This window comes from Hordeum vulgare, chromosome 5H (assembly GCF_904849725.1).
Source record: "Hordeum vulgare subsp. vulgare chromosome 5H, MorexV3_pseudomolecules_assembly, whole genome shotgun sequence".
Classification (NCBI taxonomy): Eukaryota; Viridiplantae; Streptophyta; class Magnoliopsida; order Poales; family Poaceae; genus Hordeum; species Hordeum vulgare.
The window spans coordinates 443,526,021-443,552,880 of record NC_058522.1 but is presented as its reverse complement, the minus strand read 5'-3'; the positions used below and the strand labels follow the sequence as shown (position 1 = coordinate 443,552,880).

At 44.2% G+C, this 26,860-nt stretch overlaps 2 protein-coding genes across 3 annotated transcripts; both read right to left on the bottom strand.

Moving 5' to 3' along the window:
* LOC123398081 (kinesin-like protein KIN-7I) lies at positions 1-26,860 on the bottom strand. 2 transcript variants are annotated; one of them, XM_045092588.1, is made up of 33 exons: positions 26,554-26,860; positions 26,380-26,469; positions 25,465-25,583; positions 24,034-24,147; positions 23,861-23,942; positions 23,719-23,786; positions 23,576-23,650; positions 22,552-22,697; positions 22,367-22,469; positions 15,842-15,922; positions 15,670-15,738; positions 15,539-15,598; positions 15,297-15,458; positions 15,012-15,068; positions 14,403-14,627; positions 14,106-14,258; positions 13,927-14,031; positions 12,351-12,440; positions 11,702-11,851; positions 6,326-6,439; positions 6,139-6,225; positions 5,968-6,051; positions 5,797-5,880; positions 5,506-5,709; positions 5,231-5,401; positions 4,420-4,626; positions 4,230-4,319; positions 4,015-4,152; positions 3,280-3,377; positions 1,443-1,521; positions 983-1,102; positions 831-902; positions 1-493 (listed from the first exon to the last, which is right to left on the bottom strand). In XM_045092588.1, the coding sequence occupies exons 1-33, from the start codon at positions 26,678-26,680 to the stop codon at positions 260-262; spliced, it is 3,858 nt and encodes a 1,285-aa protein (XP_044948523.1). In that variant the 5' UTR covers positions 26,681-26,860; the 3' UTR covers positions 1-259. The 2 variants fall into 2 exon arrangements, with proteins under 2 accessions (XP_044948523.1, XP_044948524.1); XM_045092589.1 differs by having other exon boundaries at positions 1,443-1,518; positions 26,554-26,788.
* On the bottom strand, positions 1,488-3,269 carry LOC123398082. The gene has a single exon (XM_045092590.1). The coding sequence runs from the start codon at positions 2,728-2,730 to the stop codon at positions 2,233-2,235; it is 498 nt and encodes a 165-aa protein (XP_044948525.1). The 5' UTR covers positions 2,731-3,269; the 3' UTR covers positions 1,488-2,232.

Below are 26,860 nucleotides of genomic sequence, written 5' to 3'. Positions count from 1 at the left end.
TGTCCAAGCCCAAATCATTAGACACCTTAGCAAATACGGAGTATATTACAGCTTCTGAGCGGAACGCTGGCAAAGTTATTGGTTGCACGAGGCACCAGCGGTCCAGGCCTGTACAATCTGGCAAACTTAATTAATGAAGCCGGCTCAAGCACTAGTCTGAAAGAGTCAGACCTGCATTGAGACAATGTTCGCTGCTGGCGACATGTGAAACGGTTCCACTAGGTTAGTACTCTAGCTGCGAAGAAGAGAGGTTACTGCGTCAGTTTGGTGTGGCTTCTGGCCTCTTAAGCTCGTCTCTCAGCCTCAGGACCTCACGGCACGTCTCTCTAAGTTTTCTCTTCAGCATGGCCGTTGCTTCCTGATACTTCCCATCCATCAGCGCCCTTTCTTCTACCGCCTCTTTAAGCCTTCCACGGTTTGCGTCGAGCTCTGGTTGCAACCACCGGATTTGCATGCGGAGCTTTGTCCTCTCTTTGTTGTAGGTGGAGGCATCCTGTAGAAAGAAAGCATGTTAGGTACTGTGGAGAGATTGTGCTGGCTGGCCATCTTCTGGCATGCAGATCAGTATTAAATCTTCGTCTTGAACTATGTTCCTAAATATAAGACGTTTCTGCAGTTCAAATTGAACTGCAAAAACGTCTTAAGCACAGGCTGCTACAAGAACCATGCTTGCATGCAAGGACGCAATGAACTCATTTCCAAAGCTCGATACTGATACTCGGCACAGTAATCGGGCACATATTCTGAAAGATTTAACACTTCAAAACTCAAACTGCAGAAATACTCTGCCTGAACCAACCGTAGAGAGTGACGGGTTCAACAGTGCTTACATTTTGCATCTTGACCTCCATGGTAGATATCTGACAGCTCAACTCGTCCATATTAGCTTTGGCCTGTAGTAACTGCATAAAATGGCATATAGAAACAAATTAAATTTAATTTACTGAGATAACTGTAACTTGTAACAAATTAACTGACTTGCCTCATTATTATAAACCTCCACTAAGGCTTGTAATTCATTGATCACTAAGTTCATTTGTTTCGTCTTAGAAAGTAAGCTGTCGCGTTCTTCCGAAATAAGCTGTAGTTGCTTGCAAAGTTCCTGCTCAAATTTAGAGTCAACACAAAAGCTGGAAAATATATCTCCTCAAGTTGTACTCCCTAGAAAATCAACTGAATTTTTTGTTAATTATAAAAAAAAATTGGTTAGCAATCTTATGTGATCCATGGACAACTAAGTCATAGCAAGAAACTCTAGCCAATCATTTCTCAATAGGGAAAGATCATGAAAAGTGAAGCAACATAGCTGTCCTGGTGATGGTACCTACTCGTGTACAACTAGTCCTGACAATATGAATACATATTTTAAATTTGATTTCTTGATTTTGTAAAAGAAATGAATTTTCACATGAAGAGCAAAAATGGGTGGGCTTAAGGCTTACATTTTCATCTACGGCATTTTCATTATCAATATCTCTTCCTTTCTCCACGAGTTGTTCTGATTCTTCACAATTCTCCCTGCTGCATCAAATAACATAACTAGCAGTAAGTTGAGTACATGAGCCTATGCAAACACACCACGCTTTTGTTATTGCTTGGAACCTGTGATGATTTACTCTGTAAACTTACTATGTTCACTAGATTTGGAGTAGCTGCCTGTGTTCTAAAATTGCTTTCACTGCTAATGCTCTAAAGATTCAAAGGAACTTCTGATAATTTTGAGTGCATCGATCATATTTAGGTACAGTTCTGGTGTAAGGCATAACCATTCAGGTTTGTTCTTTTGTTTCTCATCAAACCATATTCAAAATATATGAAGCATTCTTACCTCCATGTGAAATGTATTGAATGAAACTACATTAGTACTCCCTCCTTAAAGAAATATAAGAGCGTTTAGATCACCAAATATATGCGTATGCTGTTACTTACCAAGTCGATACAAAACTGAAGCACAATAGAGAGGTATTGTTGCATTGACAAGAGGTTCTAAGAGAAGACTTGCCAGTTTCACGCCTCCCCCCACTCCCGCGTCGCCCTCCCCACGGGCGACCTGGGAGGCGACGCAGCCCTCGATCCCTCCCTCCCCTCCTCCTCCCCTCCCAATGCCGCCGCCGGTGCTCCACGCTGGGCAAAGCCCTGGCGTATCCGATGGCAGCGGGACTTCGCTCCCAGGTGGCCTTCCCCCTCAAGCGTGGGGCTTGACGAGGCTGGCGGAGTTGTGCTTCTCCGGGTCTAGGGTTTCACGATGGCGGCCCCGGATCCAGAGGGCCGGGCCTCTGGATCTGGCATGGCGAGCACGGGGGCGGCTCGGCGCAACCCTTTGGGGGCGGGGGGCGGTTGCGGCTGCTTGGCTGTGCCCGGCGGATCCGGGTGACGGAGGCTGCGGGACAGCACGGCAGCGGCCATGGTCGGCGGCGGCATGATGCAGGTGGCAGGTCCCGCGATGGCACCACTAGCCCTGCTCGACACGCCCCCCTGCGGTGTCCGGCCTTGTTTGGCAGCCATCCGGCGGCTGCTACACTGTGTTGGCCGGTGCTTCCCTACATCGACGGTGATGATACGTGGTTTCCCTCTCGGTGCTGGTGGTCCTCTCAGGCGATCTGCTCCCCCGTCTCCTGTCCGCTCTGCTTCGGAGGTATTTGGGGTTCTGGTCTTGTGCCGGGGCAAAATCCCTGCGTGGCGATGGCCTGCACTGACAATGGCGACGCCTGAGGGTGTCGTTACCTCCATGGAGGCGCTGTCATGGCCCGGACTAGATCCTCTCCTCGAGCACCGGGATAAACCATTGGTCCTTCACTGGACAAGGCAGCGGCGGCGTCTCAGCGCCGTTCCCTTCTTGAAGGTGCTGCTTCGGTCGCATTTGGAGTCCCCGACGCTGCAGCTGGAGATGGTGGCCTCCCCGGTCTTTCCGGCGAGGCTTGCTGGTATTGCAATGTTGTGATGAGGGCTGCAGCATAGAGCGTGGGAATCCAGGGCGCAATGTACGCCGGCGCCGGCATGTCCAAGACGATGGCTTCGCTAGTTCTGGCTGGGTCCTGCCATCTCCTAGGCACATATGGGTGGAAGGTACGTTGGCCCGGACAGCCCTGGAGATGCAGTCTTCTTCGGAGGCGCCTGCAACGTCTGTGACGCAGCCTTGAGGCTCTGAGTCTAGCTGGACGATGATGTGTGTGCGTGTGTCCCTCCTCCTGGGAGGTTGTACCTGTACTGATGTTCTCTCCCCGGTCCATGAAATGAAACACAAACTCTTTTGTGTTTTCTTAAAAAAAGAAGACTGACCAGCATTTTTCCTCATTTATGTTATGCTCCACAGAAAGGATCATTTTGTCTTCAAGAGTTTTCAACAATTCTCTACATTGCACCAGATCTTGTCTCACCTGTGACATATTCAAATATAATATACAAGTACTAAGAACTGAGAAACAGACAATTATGTAAAAATATTGATGAAAATAGACATGGAACTAACATGAACTCAAAAAATAAACTAAAATTAGGCATCCTGCAGTACCCCATACTTGTTCCAGTATACCAATTCAGGCAAATGAATGTCTAATAAAACAATGCGAAAACAGAACAACAAAATGAGTAAATATAGTGATATCCTTCTACGAGTACTAAATACAGTACAATATGGATCAAATAAACAAGAGGAACTTGAAAAGCTAGTTTGAGCTGTCAAATCGAAATGGCAAAGCATATTAATTCATGTTTTCTTCATGGTATGAAGTTTCTAACAACTTCTACTGCTTACTGATCAACTGATCACTAGTCGAATAATTCTGAACTGCAGATAGCATGCGTGCACAGTGCTTACTTCTGCCTAACTCAAATTATAGATACAGCATCAGTTGATATTCATAATGTGTTCCAAAACTAGACAGAACTGAATTATTCACAAAAAACCAGTTAGAAGATATCCACATAGCATCTGCACGCTAATTGTCAACGTTGAGGATTGATCATGAATTAGATCTGGCAGGTATGTAATCAAGAGAACTCTATTGAACGTACCTTAATCAAATCTTCTGATAATTTACTATTCTCATCAGTGCATATATCCAATTGCTGCTTAGTTTCTAAATATGCTTTCTCCTTGGCTATCCACATTGATCTTTCAGATTCCATTTCCAGAAGAACATCAGTAAGTTGCTGCATTTCAGAACACAAAAAATGAAACAAATTACGGAAAGCGCCGATGCTTTGGATAAAACCGTAAAGCTAATTACCATTCCCAAGTCTTCTTTTTCCTTTGATACAGAACTGAGAGAAGCCTCCATTTTTTTACCAAAAGACTCAGATTCATTAAGTTTTTTGGTCTGTATCACAGACAAGAAATTACATGGTTAAAACAAATGGGGTTAGACAAAAGGTGTGGGGGATCTGGCAAAATATGCTGCAAAACCATTTTAAGTATACCAATACAGCAATCTCGTCGTTCAAGGAATTTATCTTTGATTCTGCAGAAGTAAGCCTGTTTTCGAGATCTTCCTGTTCCAACACCATAAACTCCACTTTAGATAGTGCGTCTTCCTTCTCTGCAGTTGAGGTAGCTAAAGTTTCTTGCAAAGAAGCAATTTCATCTTCCATATCAGAAGCATGAATCTCAAGCCTTTGGTAGTCCTCCTGAATATGAACAAACAAGATACACGGTCATAGATAAACATAAGCTCCAGTAAAATGAAGAACAGACTGCATGCCATTCATGCTGTAATACATACTCCCTCCATCCCACAATATAAGACGTTTTTCCAAGCTAAAACAGCTTGCAAAAACATCTTATATTACGGGACGGAGGGGGGTACATATGTGACACATATAGGTGGCACTCATTTTCTGACTGCAAGTCAACTGAAATGATGAACCTTCTGGATACAAAGAAACGAGACACTGACACCAGGCTTATTAAAAAAACTTGTGGCATAACTACAAGGTATGAGAGCAATAAACTATAATTACAAAAATATAGTTTTTCCTAGCCAGTAGCTTGGAACAAGTGATGTTATATCCACAATGGTACACCCAGCTACTAATGTGCAGCTGTCTGAAACATATAATCTAGAACCACGGTATGATATGAGGTGTAGTTGGCAGTTTGGGTTTATTCCTGGAGCAGTGGTGATTTATGTAAGTCTTGCTATAACAATATCATACCAGCACCTGAACATGTATCAGGGTGCTTAAGAATAGTGTGTTTGCACAAAGTAATACGAATTGGGAAGACTGCAACCTCCAACTGCACAGCTTGATCAAAAAATCCAGCAAGTTCTTCTGGCTTCTTCACATTCATTTCATGTCTTTTATCAACAGTGAGAGAATCATGTTTCCTTAAATCACGTTCAAGATGGGCCCTCTGGCTTTGTAACTTCTTTATTTCTCTGTGTGCCTCTGCTTTTTCACCCTGGACAAAGAGTATGGATTCATACTTGCTACGCTTTGGAGAAGATACACCTGAATTTGTGCCAACCTAATGAACGATCAAATTACTGAGTACAAAATAATAACCTCAAGTTTTCTTTTTTCTTGAACATAATTCTTCAGCTTGTTGTCAGTCTCTCTTAACTTTGTTTTCACTCTTTCAAGTTCCTTTCGGATAGACTCCTTTTCTTTCATCAAGGAAGATGATGACAAGGTCAAGACTTCCTTTTGGAGAGTTAGAAACTGTGAGAGAATGTTATCCTTCTCGAGTTCATGTTGAAGAATACAATCCTGAGTATAAATAACATTGTTAGAGCAGGCACAACAAGTTAGAAACTTGATGACTGACGATAGCTTAGGTAATGACTAATGACAGACATCCTTGGCCTTCTCACTGCTTTGGAGAGTTAGAAACTGTGAGAGAATGTTATCCTTCTCGAGTTCATGTTGAAGAATACAATCCTGAGTATAAATAACATTGTTAGAGCAGGCACAACAAGTTAGAAACTTGATGACTGACGATAGCTTAGGTAATGACTAATGACAGACATCCTTGGCCTTCTCACTGCTTTGGAGAGTTAGAAACTGTGAGAGAATGTTATCCTTCTCGAGTTCATGTTGAAGAATACAATCCTGAGTATAAATAACATTGTTAGAGCAGGCACAACAAGTTAGAAACTTAATGACTGACGATAGCTTAGATAATGACTAATGACAGACATCCTTGGCCTTCTCACAGCTTTCCAGACTGGACTTCATCCTCTGAAGTTCATCCCGTTGATTAAGGAACTGTTCGTGTAGATGCTTCTGCACTCAAGTCAGAGTATGTTAACAGATGGGAGCTGCTTACAATTTAAGTATGTATGGCCTGGTCAAAATTTAAGTGTGGATTGGATAAGTTGACTACCTTCTCCAATTCAAGTCTGCTGATTTTCTCCATCAATGTTTTTGACATTTTCTCATGATCCATGATCACATAACCAGATTGTTTTATATGCCCGTAAGCAGACTGCTTGAATTCCTACAGAGAGAACAATTGAGATCATTTCAAAATATAGTACTTACAAGAAAAACAATATTCAGCCAGAAACACTAACTATGGTATTAGGTCTACATAGATAGATCTATATGCAAATTGATAATAGACAGAACAAAGTATTCCATAGGCACCAGACTTTTGTTAGTATATATAATATAGCCATCTACCCTTTTATACTTATTCCATTGTATAAGGGGTTTCCTGCATATATTCCACACCTGTACATGTATATATATATCGGCCTATGGCTTCATGGGAATACAAGTTGCATATTTTCTAACAAGGTATTAGAGCTAGGTCAATTTTTTGCACGCTGCAACCCGTGCGATTGATCCGTCTCTCCTCCCCGATCGAAGCCGCCGGACTCGATCTCCTCCTTCTGCTCGTCCCGATTGGATCGATCCTGCTGGTTCTCCCGTAGCTCCGCTCGAACCAGCCAGCAGGCGATCGATCTCCAGCAGCCCCGCTCGATCCTGCCAGCAGACGATCGATCTCCAGCGGCCCCGCTCGATCCGGCTCCCGCAGCTCCGCTCAAGCCAGCCAGCAGCCCCGCTCGCTCCCGCAGCTCCGCTCGAAGCACGGGCTTCCGCAGGATTCCGCTCGAGCCAGCCAGCAGGAGATCGCTCCAGCAGCCCCGCTCAATCGAGGCAGGCTTCCACAGGATTCCGCCCCGCCGGCCCTCTGTGCTCGAAGATCCTGCCGGTCTCGATCTCCTCTGCTGGTTTTTCTGATCTGCTGCCGCCGTGAGTTCTAAAAGAAATGGTGCCTTCCGCTTGCCCATCCGTGGCATTTGAGGGTGTTTCTACCCTGCTTCCGTCTCGCCCATGCGTTGTCTCTCGGTTCAGCATGGTGCTCGTTCGTCTCTGACGTCATTTTGTTTGCGGTCTTCAGCCGACTGTGTGGGTCGCTCTTCTCCGACTCTTGCGACTTCCACACATGGTGATTGTCGATCTACATCAACTCCTTCTGTGCCTTCTACCGGTGATTGTCACTCCGCCGACTGTGTAGGTCGCTCTTCTACGACTCCTGCGACCTCCACACTTGGTGATTGTCACTCTACATCGACTCTTTCCGTGACTGCTACCGGTGATTGTCACTCTACACCGACTCCTCTCATCGACTGTATTGGTGCATATGACTTCATCGACACGCGCCTTCCCTTGGCGCTTGGGGCTTGTCTGTGTGCGCCCTCGTCTCCTTCATCGGCTCTTGTGGGTGCTACTGGTTATGCTACACGGCGACCTCTAGCGGCTTCCATAGGCGGTGGTGGCTGCTCCTCTCCCGATGCTACTACGCCGCCTACTTCAGCTATGTACTTCACCCAGGACGAGATTACGCGACTTCGCGCCCTACTGATTGTCTCTGACTCTCTATTGTCGGGTGTGTCTACATCGACATCTTTCGTTACGCCCCTGACTGAGCAGGAGATTGGGCGATTTCGATGTCTGCTCGCTCCATCTTCTGGTTCTTCATCGACAGGTTCTGTTGCTTCTGCTACAGACTCTTCTGGCATTGTGAGACCACCTTCTACACAAGCATGTACATCTCCGTGGATTCTTGATACTGGAGAATCTTTTCATATGACTCATGATTCATCAACTCTGTCATCTACTCGACCTCTTGATTCTCCTGTTCATGTTCTTACTGTTGATGGTACTTCTCTCCCGGTTACTGGCCGAGGCACTCTTAGCACTTCATCTTTTCATGTTCCCGATGTTGCTCGTGTTCCTCGACTTACCATGCAGCTCATTTCTGGTGGCCAGATTGTTGACTCTGGTTGTCGGGTCATTCTTGACTTTGACTCATGTTCAGTTCTGGACCGTCACACTGGTGCTCTTCTTGGTGCTGGCCCCCGGCGCCGTGACTCTCGGGGTCTCTGGGAGCTTGACTGGCTTCACCTTCCATCCGCTGCCACCGCAGCCAGTCTCTCCACCTCTGTTGCCTTGTCTACCAGCTCTTTTCAGCAATGGCATCATCGTCTGGGTCATTTATGTGGCTCTCGTCTCTCATCCATAGTTCGACGTGGTCTTCTTGGATCCGTCTCCGGTGGTGTGTCTTTAGAATGTCAAGGTTGCCGGCTTGGTAAACAGATTCCGTTACCTTATCCTTATAGCGAGACTGTGTCTCAGCGTCCTTTTGACCTTGTTCACTCTGATGTTTGAGGTCCAGCTCCCTTTGCCTCGAAGGGGGGCCATCGCTACTATATTATCTTTATAGATGATTTCTCTCGACACACGTGGATCTATTTCATGCCTTCTCGTAGTGAGGTCTTATCTATCTATAAACGTTTTTCTGCCATGGTTCACACTCGGTTCTCTACGCCTATTCGTGTGTTCCTTGCTGACTCCGCTGGAGAGTATATCTCCAAGATGTTGCGTGGATTTCTCGCTGAGCAGGGTACACTTGCTCAGTTCTCTTGTCCTGGTGCTCATGCTCAGAATGGTGTGGCTGAGCGCAAGCATCATCACCTTCTTGAGACGGCTCGTGCGATGATGATCGCTGCCTCTCTTCCGCCTCACTTCTGGGCTGAGGCTGTCTCTACTTCCACCTATCTCATCAACCTTCAGCCATCCGCTGCCTTGCAGGGTGGCGTTCCTTTCGAGCGTCTCTTTGATCGTTCTCCCGATTACTCGGCGCTTCGTTTGTTTGGTTGTGTTTGTTATGTTCTTCTTGCCCCTCGCGAACGCACCAAACTGACCGCTCAGTCTGTTGAGTGTGTCTTCTTAGGCTATAGTGATGAGCATAAGGGCTATCGTTGTTGGGATCCTATCGGTCGTCGGATGCGTATTTCTCGGGATGTGACTTTTGATGAGTCTCGTCCCTTCTACCCGTGCCCATCTTCCTCGACCTTTTCAATGGAGGATATCTCTTTCCTCACTTTTCCTGACACACCTATCACCCCCATCAAGCCTTTGTCTATTCGTTCTGCTACCTCTGCTTCTCCACCTCTTACCGATTTGCCACCACCATCTCCCACGGTTTCCTCACCTAGCATGTCACCGGATTCTGCACCTTCATCTCCGGTGACTTCTTCGTCTCCACCCCCCGATTCTACCTCAGCAATTCCTCCTTGTATTCTTCCATCTTTTCCTCAGTATTTCACTCGCCGTTCACATAATGTGGATGCCTCTGTGGATGTGTCGTCCTCCTCGTCTCAGCCTACCTATGGCTTGTGCCCTCATCCTCGTCCGCCTGTTGATCGCCTTGGATTTCCCACCGCTGGTGTTGCTGTTCTTGAGCCGACTTCTTATCGTCGGGCTGTTGTTCATCCTGAATGGCAGTTTGTGATGGCAGAGGAGATTGCTGCTCTTGAACGCACTGATACATGGGATCTTGTTTCTCTTCCTCCTGGTATCCGTCCCATCACTTGTAAGTGGGTCTACAAGGTTAAGACTCGCTCCGATGGTTCTCTTGAGCGTTACAAAGCTCATCTTGTGGCTCGTGGCTTTCAGCAGGAGCATGGTCGTGATTACGACGAGACTTTTGCTCTTGTGGCTCATATGACCACTATTCATACACTTCTTGCCGTGGCCTCTACACGCCACTGGTCTGTATCTCAGCTTGATGTTAAGAATGCCTTTCTTAATGCTTAGCTACGTGAGGAGGTGTACATGCAGCCACCACCTGGGTATTTTGTTCCTGATGGCATGGTATGTCGTCTTCGTCGCTCTCTCTATGGCCTTAAGCAAGCCCCTCGCGCCTGGTTTGAGCGTTTTGCCTCTGTGGTGACTGCCGCTGGTTTTTCAGCAAGTGCTCATGATCCAGCATTGTTTGTCCACCTTTCTCCTCATGGCCGGACTCTTCTTCTTCTCTATGTTGATGACATGATCATCACTGGTGATGACCCCGAGTATATTGCCTTTGTAAAGGCCCGTCTTAGTGAGTAGTATCTTATGTCTGATCTTGGACCTCTTCGCTACTTTATTGGGACTGAAGTCTCTTCTACCTCTGATGGCTTTTTTATATCCCAGGAAAAGTATATCCAAGATCTTCTTACTCGTGTTGCTCTTACTGACGAGCGTATTGTTGAGACTCCCATGGAGCTCAATGTTCACCTCCGTGATATTGATGGTGACCCCCTGCCTGACCCGACGCGTTATCGTCATCTTGTTGGCAGTCTTGTTTATCTAGCTGTCACTCGTCCGGATATCTCTTATCCGGTTCATATTCTGAGTCAGTTCGTCTCTGCTCCCACATCGGTTCACTATAGTCATCTCCTCCGTGTTCTCTGATATCTTCGGGGCACGATCTCTCACCGTCTATTCTTTACTCGCTCCAGTTCTTTACAGCTTCAGGCCTATTCGGATGCTACGTGGGCTAGTGATCCTTCAGATCGCCGTTCACTTTCTGCTTACTGTGTTTTTCTTGGTGGTTCTCTCATTGCCTGAAAGACGAAGAAACAGACCGCAGTTTCCCGTTCGAGTGCAGAGGCTGAGTTGCGAGCGATGGCTCTTTTGACGGCAGAGGTGACTTGGTTACGGTGGTTACTTTAGGATTTTGGTGTTTCTGTCACTACACCAACTCTGCTCTTATCTGACAGTACAGGTGCTATCAGCATTGCGCGCGACCCTGTGAAGCATGAGCTCACCAAGCATATTGGTGTTGATGCTTTCTATGTGCACGCTGGTGTGTAGGATCAGGTTATTGCTCTTCAGTATGTGTCTTCCGAGTTACAGTTGGCAGATTTCGTGACGAAGGCCCAGACTAGAGCGCAACATGGCTTCTATCTCTCCAAACTCAGTGTTGTTCATCCACCATGAGTTTGAGGGGGAGTGTTAGAGTATATATAATATAACCATGTACCATTTTGTACTTATCCCGTTGTATAAGGGGTTTCCGGCATATATTCCACACATGTACATGTATATATATCGGCCTATGGCCTCATGGGAATACAAGTTGCATATTTCCTAACAACTTTTACAAGACCATCTGCATATAATTTTCAACTGGTTTATGACCTACAAAGTCAATGACACCCATTCATGCAAATATTTAACAATATATCCAGAAAATATGATCACATTCAACATTTGAATTGCCAAAGTATGTCATATTATTTAATTAATGAAGTGATACCAATAATTTAGTAAAATGCACACAGGCCCAACATTGAATTTTAACCGAGACAACTTGTTTAATGGAATGACTCAAAGGTGAATATTAAGGAAAGCAGAGCGAGGGGAAGAGGGACATGATTAATCAATGAACTATGGAGATACTATCATGATTAGAGAATCATACAGTTACGTTCTCTGCAATCGCAGACAGACACTGAAAGAGTTCCTCAATGAAGGAAACAGCATTGTCGACTGAGTAGGTTGTTTGATCCATCTGCACAGATATTCCTTGAGTCTCCATTAACACATTGCTGAGGAATTCATCTGCTAGTTCCTGGAGTTATACCAAATGTTTAATTCAAGTACGCAATCATGTCAATAAATCAGACTCCGACATCAAAATGGTGTAAGAAGATTAGAGAACTGATTAAACATCCTAATTATGCACTATACTCCCTCCTTTCCGGTTTATAGGGCTCAAATCTGAAATCTCATCAACCAAGGTGAATTGTGAGTGGATGACACTAGTTTTCACTAGCCAATGGAATATTTCTCACATATTCAATTACCAAGGCAATAAATGTAGCATCCTCCTTTTCATTGGACTTGCATGATGGATGTAAAAAAAGATGCATGCATAGCCACTCATCTCCTTTCTCTAAACTCTATGAATTAAATATGGTGTGGGACTCAAAGCACTTTAACTCAATTATACTCAAAATGAGCCTAATATAATGGAAATCTGAAAATTTTGAGATGAGCCCTGTAAACCGGAAAGGAGGGAGTATTAGCGAAGAGAAAGAACAATGCAAGTGGGTGAGGTAGGAAAGTACTTGTTTGGATTTTCCAATAGTAGCCAGAGCTGATAGCTTCTCACTAGCAATTTTTGCTTCTTCTTGTGCCGCCAGAACATTCTTGTGAAGCTGAAACCAGGCCAAGAATCAATAGACAACTACAAGGAAAATATCCAAATCCATTCTAAATAGCTCTCATATGATGCAAGCAGCATGGAAACATAAATGAAGCTAATGCAAGGCAGGTAGAGCAAAATGAAGTAAGAACACCAATGTCTGTAATGAACTTCTTTCAGGCTATTGACTTACCGTTTAAAGAACAGATAACATTTAAGAAAAAAGTATCACATAGATGCTATGTGGTTTTCTTAGCTAAATGGATAGAATAACAGTTGTATTCTTTTATATTTGTGCACTAGAATTAAATCAGAATATGGGAGTCTTAGATGATTGTGAAAACAGACGGTAGCTTCACAAGATGCCAATCAAAATGAGGTTAATGCTCTTACTTTTCACACAGAAAACACGTACAAAATGGTAAGCAAAGTTTCTTGCTCCCTCTCTTTTGGACGATTGGTTCATAGGTAATTTTGATTATCACCATATGTATGCCAATATCATGAAAACTAAAATAACATGACATTGTTTAATAAAGTTAACATACAACTTGGTTATTTAACTATCTTGTGTTCATTGATTGCAGGGTCTGGGCTAGTGCAATTGGCTATACCCAACAAGTGTCGTGTTCGCCAAGTTAGTGCTTATGCTCGTGATTTCAGGCAACCTCCCAACCAAGCCCTTCCTGCTTGTGCTCGCCCTCCAGCGCAAGTGCGCAACCTCATCATCGCCATCAACAGCAAGAACCCCTTACCCAAGTTCCTCATTGGCACCTTTGCCATCATGGTCAGCAAGATCTCCTTATCCAAGTTCCTTTTTAGCATCCTTCCTGCCATGCTCGTCACAACAGGAAAGCAGATGGAAGCCATCGAGGAGGGTCGCTCACTGTCCATGACGTCACTATCAACATGCCCCTCAGGCCCTCATCACCCTGAGGATTTCCTCCGTTGGTGGTCGTTCTCAAATCATTTAGTGCAGACATGTTGATAAATATCTGTAACATCTCTTTTTAGTCCTTAGCAGCACATGTAAGACGCAAGGATCGAACCGCAATTTGGTTTTGTTGTAAAAGATTTGTAACAACTGATTTTGATGAAATCCAAATAGTCCACACAAGACAGTATAAACTCTAAGAAGTAGATGATGGTATTCTTGCCACTTCTCTTGTGGTGAGTCAGAAAGTTGTCTTTAAACTGAGTCGACATGTCCACATTTGATGGCGGCTGTGCAGAAGGACTAGCATTGGCCAAATTTGTGTACACAGATCTATTTGACCAATTTCGTAATTAAGGGAGCAAACTCAGCAATAGGCGATAGTTGACAGACCAAAGTATTACCAAACTGCATGTTAAAGTTGTTAACTCATGATTTATTAGGCAAATATATCGAAAACAAAACATGTCTGACAAGACAACAAAGCTACCTAGCACCCAAAGGGAAGTAACATATTGGATATGTTTGAATTTTAAATATAATAGTACATTATAAGATAATTCACCTCTTCATACTTCTCACTGAAAGAAGCCTTCTGCTGCGTTGCCACCTCCAGAACATCGTCCAAATTATTTTGAATCAAACTCTTCTCTAACTCCAGCGAGTTTACCTACTTGGGATTTCGAGAAATACTTGTTGGAAACACATTTCAGAATAGGGAAATTATAGAAAAAAGACTAGCACCTGGTCTTGAAGCTGTTTAATGACAAGAATTGCCTCGGACTCTCGTGCAGATAAGCCACTAGGTTCTTGACTTAGCATGGCATCTTTCCACTCATTAGGGTCTTGGGGTAGTTCAGGCACTGCCCCCCTAAGTTGCTCTTGATCTGATTTCTTCTGTTAAGACAATGTATTTCAAAATTCAGAAGGTATTTCCAAAAAAAAATATGGAAACACTTTTCCAATCAAGCCTCGATAATGATATGTTGCATTAATACAAATGAGTATTTAAGAGGAAGAACAAGAAAAAGAGTCACACACCATTGTACTTGGCTTTCTTCTGCTGGTAACATGCCACAAAGCATGTGCATCAGGAAGAGAAACAACTTCATTCGATAGATCAGTGAATGAACAACCATGAGCAGAAGGCTCGCCATTGCTGGCATAGTTTTCTTGCATTAGCTCTTCAAAACGTGGGGGCATCGCCATGTTACGCTCGTCACGAACCGAGCTGCTTGAAGAGCCTTGTTCAGCAGGTTCTTGAACCTGGATATTTGTAGAGATGCCCAAAAGATATCTTAATAACATATGTAGTCTTCTACAAATTTGATGAAGTTCTGTCATGGACTGAACATGAAAAAAAAAACTATAACATGAACATTCACATAAGTATATGTCATGTATCCATATGAAATACAAAAAATGGAATATCACATATGTAATTTATCGCAGGAACTAAAGAACAGGAGACAAGTAAAGTCAAAGTATCCACAAGAAGGGCATACAAGTGAATATTTTGGGGTAGTTATTTTAACATTTTGTAAATGATATGAGAACGATCAGCCCATAATGCTATGGCAACCGAAAAAGAATAATGCACCTTTAGATTTTCAGAATGATGAATTTAACATGTTACAGTATATATTATACCTCAACACTGAATTCATTCGACAGGGGTCGAGCACACCATGTTTGCCTTCTTTTGTTCTGTTCAAGGGATAAAGACATCAAAGGTAGGTCTAAATTGGTGTTCCGTTGTCTAAATGGGGCAGCTTGTTATGTCTACTAGTACATACTCCCTCCGTCCGGAATTACTTGTCACCAAAATGAAAAGAAATGAATGTGTCTAGTACTAAAATATGTCTAGAATCATTCATTCCTATGACAAGTAATTCCGGACAGAGGGAGTATGAGATAAAGGAAATGTGTACTGACCTTACTAGAAACAATGGCCCTATCATCTCTCTCTGAATTTAAAACCAACGAACTAAGATTTTCGATTTTTTTTGCTTGCTGAAGCAACCTCTTCTCGCGTTGCTCTTTAGCTTTCCTTTCCTCCTCCAACTCTAAAGCAATTCTCTCTTTTTCCAGTTCACTCTGAAAACAGTACTCAGATTAGTTAAGGCACTACACCCTACAACCAAGAGATAAGATGTGCTTAAGGATTAGAAAGAGACCTGTAGCAGGGTGTTCCTCAAGTGCAAAACATCTTCATCCAAGTGTTCACTTTGAGAGTTCTGTGGCCGCAGGTATACATTTTTTTAGGTTTAAGATGCATTGACTTAACATAATTATTTTTAATACATACCTTAAGTTTTGCTCGAAGTTCCTCGATTTCTTTTCTTTGGCGCTTTAAAAGAGCGGCATCCGTCAAAATCTGTATTTGCATACATACATGTGGAGTAAACGTTTATGCATTTTTAACACCTTAATTAATCAGGAAAACGCAATTTGATTGACAACAAAAAATATGGCATTACCTCATTGATTTCTGCACAATTTGTAACACGTAATGCCCTACTAGCAAATTGCAAGCTGCTTTTAGTCTCATCTGCATGGATCTACAGTACAAATAAAGTGAATAGTTTGCAAGGACATATGTCAAAAAATTGAAGCAAATAGATAATTGTAACTTTATAAGAATAATTGTTTTCTCTATTTTTGAACTTCTTTTCAAATGTCCAATTTTTGTTACTCTAGTATTTTCTAAGCATGGATGTAGATTATTCATATGAAGGGGAGCCTTAGCGCGGCGGTAAAGTCATGGGTTCGAGTCCTGGAAATAGCCTCTTGCAGAAATGTAGGAAAAGGAGTCCTGGAAACAGCCTCTTACAGAAATGTAAGGAAAGGCTGCCTACAAAAGACCCAAAGTGGTCAGGCCCTACCCCGGACCCTGCGCAAACGGGAGCTAAGTGCACCAGGCTGCCCTTTTTAGTTCTAGAATATTCACATCATTTTAGGAGTAGATCATTCGAGGAACACATGGTGCGTAGATAATCATTAAGTCAGAATTCCACCAGTAAAAAGATCTAAAAACACATTTTTATCTTCTAAAGCTGAGGGAGTTCTATCCGCTGTACCACCAGTCCACCACCAATGTCCTTAAAGACTATCCCGCAACGAACTGGCCCGTCACCTGTTTTTCTCCACTTAACAATGACAATTATGTGTGCGAATTGTTAGGAATAAGCAACTTGTATTTCCATGAGGCCATAGGCCAGTATATATACATGTACAGGTGGTGGACTATATGCAAGAAACCCCTTATATATTGGGATAAATACAAAAGGATACATGACTTATATTATAACTCTAACACCCCCCTCAAACTCATGGTGGATGAACAACACTGAATTTAGAGAGATAAAAGCCATGTTGTGCTCTAGTCTGGGCCTTCGTCAGAAAATCCGCCAACTATAACTCGGAAGGCACATACTGAAGAGCAATGACCTCATCCTGCACACCAGCGCGCACATAGAAAGCATCAACACCAATATGCTTGGTGAGCTCATGCTTCACAGGATGGCGCAATGCTAATAGCACCTGTACTGTCAGATAAGAGCAGAGTCGGTGTAGTGACAGAAACACCAAAATCCTAAAGTAACCACTGTAACCAAGTCACCTCTACCGTCAAAAGAGCCATCGCTCGCAACTCAGCCTCTGCACTCGAACGGGAAACTGCAATATGTTTCTTCGTCTTCCAGGCAATGAGAGAACCACCAAGAAAAACACAGTAAGCAGAAAGTGAACGGCGATCTGAAGGATCACTAACCCACGTAGCATCCGAATAGGCCTGAAGCTGTAAAGAACTGGAGCGAGGAAAAAATAGACGATGAGAGATCGTGCCCCGAAGATATCGGAGAACACGGAGGAGATGACTATAGTGAACCGATGTGGGAGCAGAGACGAACTGACTCAGAATATGAACCGGATAAGAGATATCCGGACGAGTGACAGCTAGATAAACAAGACTGCCAACAAGATGACGATAACGCGTCGGGTCAGGCAAGGGATCACCATCAGTAGCACAGAGGTGAACATTGAGCTCCATAGGAGTCTCAACAATGCGCTCATCAGTAAGAGCAGCACGAGCAAGAAGATCCTGGATATACTTTTCCTGGGATATAAAAAAGCCATCAGAGGTAGAAGAGACTTCAGTCCCAAGAAAGTAGCGAAGAGGTCCAAGATCAGACATAAGGAACTGCTCACTAAGACGGGCCTTGACAAAGGCAATATACTCGGGGTCATCACCAGTGATGACCATGTCATCAACATAGAGAAGAAGAAGAGTCCGACCAGGAGGAGAAAGGTGAATAAACAATGCTGGATCATGAACACTGGGTGAAAAACCAGCGGCAGTCACCACAGAGGCAAAACGCTCAAACCAGGCGCGGGGGCTTGCTTAAGGCCATAGAGAGAGCGACGAAGACGACATACCATGCCATCGGGAACAGAATACCCAGGTGGTGGCTGCATGTACACCTCCTCACGCAGCTCACCATTAAGAAAAGCATTCTTAACATCAAGCTGAGAGATAGACCAGTGACGTGTAGAGGCCACGGCAAGAAGTGTACGAACAGTGGTCATATGAGCCACAGGAGCAAAAGTCTCGTCATAATCACGACCATGCTCCTGCTGAAAACCACGAGCCACAAGACGAGCTTTGTGACGCTCAAGAGAACCATCGGAGCGAGCCTTAACCTTGTAGACCCACTTACAAGTGATGGGACGGACTCCGGGAGGAAGGGAAACAAGATCCCACGTACCAGTGGGTTCAAGAGCAGCAATCTCCTCTGCCATCGCAAACTACCATTCAGGATGAACAACAGCCTGATAATAAGTAGTCGGCTCAAGAACAGCAGCACCAGCGGTGGAAAATCCAAAGCGATCAACAGGCGGACGAGGACGAGAACGCAAGCCATAAGTAGGCTGAGACGAGGATGATGACACATCCACAGAGGCATCCACAGAACATGAACGACGAGTGTAACACTGAGGAAAAGATGGAACAATGGAAGGAGGAATCGCCAAAGTAGAATCGGGGAGTGGCGACAAAGAAGTCACCGGAGATGAAGGTGTAGATTCCGTTGACATGCTAGGCGAGGAGAACGTGGAAGATGGTGGCGACAAATCGACTGGAGGTGGAGAAGCAGAGGGAGCGGAACGAATAGGCAAAGGCTCGACGGGTGTGATAGGTGTGTCAGGAAAAGTGAGGAAAGAGATATCCTCCACTGAAAAGGTCGAGGAAGATGAGCGTGGGTAGAAGGGACGAGACTCATCGAAAGTCACATCCCGAGAGATACGCATCCGACGACCGATAGGATCCCAACAACGATAGCCCTTATGCTCATCACTATAGCCTAAGAAGACACACTCAACAGACTAAGCGGTGAGTTTGGTGCGTTCGCGGGGGGCAAGAAAAACATAGCAAACACAACCAAACAAGCGAAGCATCGAATAGTCGGGAGAACGATCAAAAAGACGCTCGAAAGGAACACCACCCTGTAGAGCAGCGGAAGGCTGGAGATTGATGAGATAGGTGGAGGTGGAGACGGCCTCAGCCCAAAAATGAGGCGGGAGAGAGGCAGCAATCATCAATGCACGAGCCGTCTCAAGAAGATGACGATGCTTGCGCTCAGCCACGCCATTCTGAGCGTGAGCACCAGGACAAGAGAATTGAGAGAGAGTCCCTTGCTCAGTAAGAACACCACGCAACATCTTAGAGATATACTCGCCAGCGGAATCAGCACGGAACACACGAATGGGAGAAGAGAACTGAGTATGAACCATGGCAGCAAAATGCTTATAAATGGACAACACCTCACTACGAGAAGTCATGAAATAAAGCCATGTGTAACGAGAGAAGTCATCTATGAAAATAATATAGTATTTATGACCCCCTTTCGAAGCGAAGGGAGTCGGACCCCATACATCGGAATGAACTAAATCAAAAGGACGTTTAGACACTGACTCACTATGTGGATATGGTAACTGAATCTGCTTGCCAAGACAACAACCCTGACACTCTAAAGAGGCATCTCCTGAGACAGACCCCAGAAGACCTCGACGAACTAACGACGACAAACGAGAACCACACAGATGATCAAGTCGATGATGCCACTTCTGGAAGGAACCAGTAGCCGAGGCGACCAAAGCGGAAGAACTGGCGATAGAGTGGGCAGCGGAAGGAACATGGAGCCAGTCCAACTCCCAAAGACCCTCAGAATCACGGCGGCAAGGACCAGCCCCAACCAGAGTGTGCGTGCGACGGTCCTGGACAGAACAAGTGTCAAGGTCAAGGATGACACGACAACCAGAATCAGCAAGTTGACCAGCGGAAAACAGATTCATGGTAAGTCGAGGAACATGAGCAACATCAGGAACAGAATAAGGAGTGGTAAGATTGCCTCTACTAACGACAGAAAGGGGAGTACCATCAGCGGTGAGGACATGAACAGGAGAATCAAGCGATCGAAGAGAGGACAGAGTGGAAGAATTAGAAGTCATATGAAAGGAAGCTCCAGAGTCCAGAACCCATGGGGATGTACCTGACTGTGTAGAAGGTGGTTGCTCAGTGCGGGAAGCCTCAGTCACAGAACCAGCAGTAATCGTTGAGGAAGAACCTGAAGCAGCGAGCAGACGCTTAAGTCTCAGAATATCCTGCTCAGTCAAAGCGATGGCTGAAGCTGTCGAGGTAGATGACGAAGTCGCTGTAGAAGATGATCGCGCCTTGCGCAAGTGTTTCTTCTTCGTGTAGAAGTGGGACTCAATATGACCATCATTGTTGCAGTAGCCACAATGTGGACGGGGGCGACCTGAGCCTCCAGAAGGAGTGGGCAAGAGCGGCGGAGCACTCGAGCGAGAAGGGATCGGTGCAGCAGGTGGCGTAGAAAGAGTCCGAGCAGCGAGCACCGAGGGAACCTCCAGCAAACCAGCACCACGTAAGCGAGTCTCCTCAGCACGAATCTCAGAAAGCGCCTCCATGAGAGAAATACGGCCACGAGCAAACAACTGAGCACGTCGGGGCTCAAACTCCTTACGAAGCCGAGACAGGAACTCGTAGACGCGATGAAACTCCAAGTCGACCTGGACAGCCTGGCAACAGGGGCAAGTACGACAACCAGCACTGCGGAGAGAATCAAGTTGGCGCCAGATAGCAGAACTCTGTGCATAGAAGTCATCAACAGTAGAGTCACCCTGCTGAAGAGCATGCTCCTGACAGACCACAGAGAGGTATAAGGCATCACCAAAGGGCTCATAGCGCTGACAAGGCGGGTCCACATCTCAAATACAGTAGGAAGGCCCAGAAACTCAGAAGCAAACTGAGGCAGAACACTAGCAGTGAGAACAGCGGCAGCACGAGCATCATCATCAAGCCACTGGGTGTAAACGGACAGAGTATCACGATACACCTGAAGAGCCTCCTCATAAGCCAAGACCTTCTCATCATAAGCACTCACAGCGGCCTCATCAGCAAGCTTAGCCGCATCCTTTGCGGCCTGAGGAGCATCCGCAGGAAGAGCCGGTGGGGTTGGCGGAGTGGGAGCCATGGGAGGAACCGGACATGGCGGACAGCAGACCTCGCCAGAAAGAAAACCCCATAGGCGGATGCCACGCATGTGAATGCGCATGAAGCCAATGAACTCGGTGTAATTAGTGCCATCAAAGATCACCGGACAACGAGGAACAGCAACGTACCCGGATGCAGCAGGAAATTTTTTTTAGAGATCACGTCGAGACAGGAGAATCCGGCGAATTCAGCAGCGGAGGGAGGGCGACGAGATCAGAAGCCGGTGGCGACGGGATCCAGCAGGCAGCAATCCGGCGGAGATCTGGGCTGGCTGCTGGTCAGATCGGGCGCAGGGGCTGGCTGCTGGTCAGGTCGGATCCAGCAGGCAGCAATATATTAAGCGGCGCAGGAACTGCCGGCTGGTTCGATCCAGCAGGAGGAATCAGGAGAGGATCCGGATCAGGATCGAGGCAAGGACTGCCGGCTGGTGCGCTCCAGATCGAGGCAAGAATCAGCAGGAATTGTCGGTTGGTGCGCTCCACAGGAAGAGACGGGACGGGATCCGGTGACGGCCTGCAGGCTGATTCGATCCGCGGGAAGGAATCCTGCGACCTGATAAAGACCGGCAGGAGGGGATCCGGATCAGGACAAGTAGGAGACGAGATTGGATCGAAGCACGAGTTGCGCGTGCGAAAAAAGAACCTAAGGCTCTAATACCATGTTAGGAATAAGCAACTTGTATTCCCATCAGGCCATAGGCCAGTATATATACATGTACAGGTGGTGGACTATATGCAGGTAACCCCTTATATATTGGGATAAATACAAAAGGGTACATGACTTATATTATAACTCTAACACGAATTTCTTCAATGGAAGCGTTGTGAAAAACTAGTTTCCCTTGTGTAAAAGGGTTATCATATACTCCCTCTGTAACATTTTATAAGACATTTTTAGATTCTATAGGAGTGTCAAAAAACGTCTTATATCATGTTACAGAGGGAGTACTAGCCTATAAGCTGCAATGCATAATTGCCAAGCAACCATTATGTTAATATTGCTCTTTTAAATTTACACTCGAGAATGCCCCACAAATCTTATTTCGGTTGATGGTATCAATGTAAATTTTCGGTTCACCAATCAAGCACATGAGTACATGACAAGGTAATAGTTGCGGCTAGCCGACTAATGACGGATCTATGATGCAATACCTAAAATTAAAATGGAAATGGAATCCATTGTCATGACCAAAGAGGATGTCATGATAATCGTTTTAAATTTCCAACACCATACAATTACCGGCAAACAAAATAAACAATTGAAATTACAATAGCAATGCACAAGAAATGATGAATACTTGTGGTTCATACTTTGCTGTCCAGATATATGCAGTAAGTGAGAAAAGAGAAACACCTAATATATGCATTCTGCCTCCAATACCAAGCAATATAGGAACCGATTTATAAGAGATAGGGAGATGTTTAATATAGCATACCTGTGCAAGTGTTATATTACAAATAATAGCTGTGTTAGCATTTCCACCCAGAGCAGGTTGCAATATCCTTGTCAACTTACTATCTCGGTAAGGAACGTGCCCCCTGATTACGAAATCCATTACTAAATGAACCCAAAGGGGGAATCAAAATCAACTTGAGTCATCGTAAGAAGTTTCTAACTTACCCCTGGCCCTTTATGCCTTCACTTAGTTTCTTGATTACTGTTCCAAGAGTCATTAGACTTTTGTTAATGTGGGAACCCTCCTTAAGTCTCACACCTTCTGCACCGGTCTTTGCAGCACGTTCTGAACCAGCTAAGTCTACCAGATTCTAAAATGTGAAAATGGATGTCAATTGCAACATAACAAAGCAAACCCCAACAGACAATAGTTGAATAAAGTACAACCAGTAGTGCAAGAGAGATAATGTTTTACTTCCTCCATAATCACAAATAAGTAACACTTTGGACATGCCTCCAATAAAAAAATAAAACTTTTGACTATGAGTATCATTTTAATTATTCCATTTGAAAATCATATGTATAGATTTGTCTTTAATATTTTCATAATATTATATTTTTTACGGAAATCCTATCTGGCGACCGTTCGCTGGGAGAGGGGTGGCAAACGAACCCCTTTTGATGGCAATTTTAGGTCTGAGACGAGGTCAAAACGGTGGCAGTTTTAAACCAAAAATTGCCTTCTCCGACAGAAACTGCAATGTAGCTCTGAAGAAACTGCCACCCCTCACAACTAAAAATGCCAGAGAAATCATTCGCAAATGCCACCCCCTCCTGGCGAACGTTCGTCGGCTAAGGGGGCCCATTTTTTAAGTCTTATACATATATTGTATTATTGTATTATAAATTAGTGTTCAAAGTTACATCATGAAGACCATGTCAATGTCTACAACGTCACTTTTTGTGATATGGAGGGAGTAGCAATTTAGTTTTAGTCTGTGATTAGTTATTGTTTTGATTCAAGGCAACATTTCATTCAAATGCACCTATTTTAGTCATCATCAAAAATCAAATGCACATGTTTTTTCCTTACTGATACGTGTGTTAAGGAGAATGTGATGTATACTAAATGGTTAAATTCATGCAAAAATTGAAGTAATATGTTTTGTAAGTTTTGCGTGTATGAAGCTAAAACAAGAAGTAACTTGGACAAAAGTTTATGGTAGTTAAATCTGAGAATTGTGTGTACCAGAACAGAAACTCGAACAGCATCACAAGAATCTCCTGTGTCACTGTCATCAGCTTTATCTCGACTCTCAATAACCTGAATAATTTGTAGCATAAGATAGGTTGATATTGCTTATAGGACAGCACAATGGAATCTAAGCATACCATGCGAAATATGGTATGAGAACGGCTGCTGTAGACATTCATATTTGTCTCCCCAATATGACGGTGGGCTGCAATTTTTCTAATGATTATTAAAATAACTTAATCGTAGATTAATTGAGATGCTAAACAGTAAAAAACTTACATTCTCCAAACGACACAAAATTTAAAACTTGTTCAGGATACGTCACAATTTCCTCGCTTAAGCCAGCAACATATATGCCTCTCTACAAACAAGAATATCAATACAAAGAGCAAGGAGGATACATAGTATTTCAAAATAGAGTTAATTATTTGATACTAATGATGAAATATTACCTCGTAATTCTCATGAATCTGCAATTTTCGATGTTCTGGGACAAGAAGATCATTTATTTCTTCATTATAAATCTCCATATAAGACATGCGGACAAGAAACTCTCTATCCATATGCTAAAATTGTAAAAATTAAGTCAGGCAAAATTATACACGATAGGCAATGAAAACTATAAGCAAAGCCTCATAGTGTACAAAGGTGATTTCCTATTAAACACAGAAGTGGTTAAGAGTACTTCAAACAGGACTTAAAAACACCAAGCTAGTCACATTAGCCTTTATGAGCATTTACATCTCAACTTTTTTTTACACCGTGAAAACATAGTATGAACATAAGAAGACATCAAGTGCATAATGTATCATAACTGACAGACAAACTTATCCAAACATATCTCCCTATAATATCATAACTGTATATTAAAATTTAAAAGCACATTACAACAGAAAAGGAGAAAAATGTCCAAAAAGTTCCACAAAAGAGTCTGATGGACTTATTTACGACAAGTTAGTCGAGACCAATAGATCTTCATAATCATACCTAGACAGACACAAGCAGTAGAGCACCATAATTGTTTCTAAGAAGATCACAACGGTATATCCTTATAACTACTCCCTCCGTTCCTAAATATAAGTCTTTTAAGAGGTTTCATTAGAAGACATTATACGTATGTATATAGACACATTTTAAAATGTAGATTCATTCATTTTGCTCCGTATGTAGTCATTTAGTGAAATCTCTAAAAGACTTATATTTAGAAACGGAGGGAGTAATAACTAATCTGCATGCAACCTTGAAAGAATGGAATGCAAGTAGAGTCCCAGCCCAATGTGTTTCTACCTGTGTATTCCCTTTCTTTTCACCCTCAAAAATAATCTCATGCATGCAGACTTGGTGCGAAACACGGACTTCCAAAATTCACGGTTCTCAAAATATTTTAGATATTAGTTATGGTTCACTGAGTTGGTCACAACTGATATTTTTTCTAACTATACTTAGGCATAATCCGCTTTAATCTCTAGATGTAATGTGCTCAATAATTTCATGTACTGCCCTAACATCACATAAAAAACACCAGACTGGCTATCAACCTGAACTTCATTTATGTGTACTGATACCTCATAGGCCAACTACATTTACAAACTAACAATCTGCAAACTGACGATCTGAACTTTAATATTGCGCCATTCATAATATTGTATTTCTACAGGTAGCATAACAATGTATCTTTATGTGGGTTCAATACATTAAATATGACTACAAACATTTACCACGCAATTGTGCGGGACACCGTGTGCTAGTTGCACAGAATAAGAATGGCAGTTACAGACGGTACTCCAATAACTAAACGCAATAACTATGTATATGTTGTAAGCAATCCACAATCTGCGGTAAAGAGGAAAGATTGTCTGATGAGTAATGGACATAGAAATCACCTGCTGTATACTTCTAAATAAATCTTGAATCGCAAGCGGTATTATTCCAGGTTCATTAGCCGATCCTCTCATTGTATAGGTCTTTCCACTGTTAGTTTGTCCATATGCAAAAACAGTGCCTGTCATACAAGGAAAGGGACCAACCTTTTCATTAATGCACACATGCTGCCCGAGTGATGGAGAAAAATATATTTTGCAGATAGTTCACAAAATATCTAATAACGGATAATAGATTTAAGAATGTGCAAGCAAAAATATTGTAAAGTAGCGTTTATGGAACTAGAATTCGTGTGATTATAGATTGTACATTGCTCATCCTGTAGCGGTTACAATTGACAGAATTGAGAGGTGAGGCCATTATTGTCAAGCACCACAATGGAAGGACGGACAATCTGTCAGATGTTTGGCTTGCTACACACAACAAAGTAGGTTCTACGGTGATCATCGATATTTTCTGGAATACTTGGAAAAGACGGAATGCTAAAGTGTTTCGCAACGAGACATGGGGCATTCACTGCATTGCTAGAGCTGCGGCAGACAATCTAAAGCTTTGGGCCAATAGATGTAGAAACGCCAACAAGCAATCTCTGCTAAGGGATTGGTGGACCATGTTGTTTCACCTTGCCGCGAGATTATAGCCCTATGTTTTCTCTGAATTTCCTCAGTCTCATCCCCCCCCCCGGTAACCCTCTGGTACTTCTTGTAATTGTTTATGATTCGGTAATATATGGTTCACGCCGGTGTACGCCCACTGTTGATGCGTCAAAAAAAAAAGTGAAAGAGCCCGATATTGCGGCCCTCAGATTCTACTCAGAGCTAGAGTCAATTCTCAACTTTTTTTTTTGAGGGGACTCAATTTTCAACTTAGCAAGCTGTAGAAATCAGAATTCGAAATTGTGCCAAATAAATGTTTACCGTTGAACCCTTGCACGGCAGAGTCGACGATGTGCTTGGTGCGGGCCCCGTAGATGTCGGCCGTGTGGCAGTCCTCGCCGAAAATCCTGTCTGCGAGAACGAAATAGAGAGCAACCTCTCAGCAAGCCAGCGGCCCGAAGCGAGGTGGTGTGCGGGGGGAGGCGGATTCCTCACCGAACTCGAAGCGAATAGAGGGCTGGGCGGTGAGCGCGACGGTGTTTCCGGAGATCCGCCACGGGCTGCTCTGCGCGTCCTCCGGATGGAGCGGCCGCGCGCGCACGGTGACGTGGATCCGGTCCATCGCCGGCCGCCGCGGGTCGAAAGGACTCCGCCGGGGCGGGCCGGCGGTGGGGTTTGGGGGTCTGGGTCTGGTGAGAGGAAGCAAGGGGAGTGGGGCTGCGGGGGCTCGGATTTCGTGGGTGTCCGCGGCTAATTTCGTATTCCCGCTCGCAGAAAGTGTGAAGCGGGCCGAAGAACGCTG

What these genes read in the sequence shown, in the direction of transcription:
- LOC123398081 (XM_045092588.1), bottom strand. Translation starts at nt 26,680, where the DNA reads ATGGACCGGATCCACGTCACCGTGCGCGCGCGGCCGCTCCATCCGGAG. An exon ending in ATTGTGCAGAAATCAATGAG is followed by an intron (nt 15,739 to 15,841) that starts GTAATGCCATAT and finishes ATGCAAATACAG; the next exon opens with ATTTTGACGGATGCCGCTCT. An exon ending in GCAGACTTGAATTGGAGAAG is followed by an intron (nt 6,226 to 6,325) that starts GTAGTCAACTTA and finishes ACTTGAGTGCAG; the next exon opens with AAGCATCTACACGAACAGTT.
- LOC123398082 (XM_045092590.1), bottom strand. Translation starts at nt 2,730, where the DNA reads ATGGAGGTAACGACACCCTCAGGCGTCGCCATTGTCAGTGCAGGCCAT.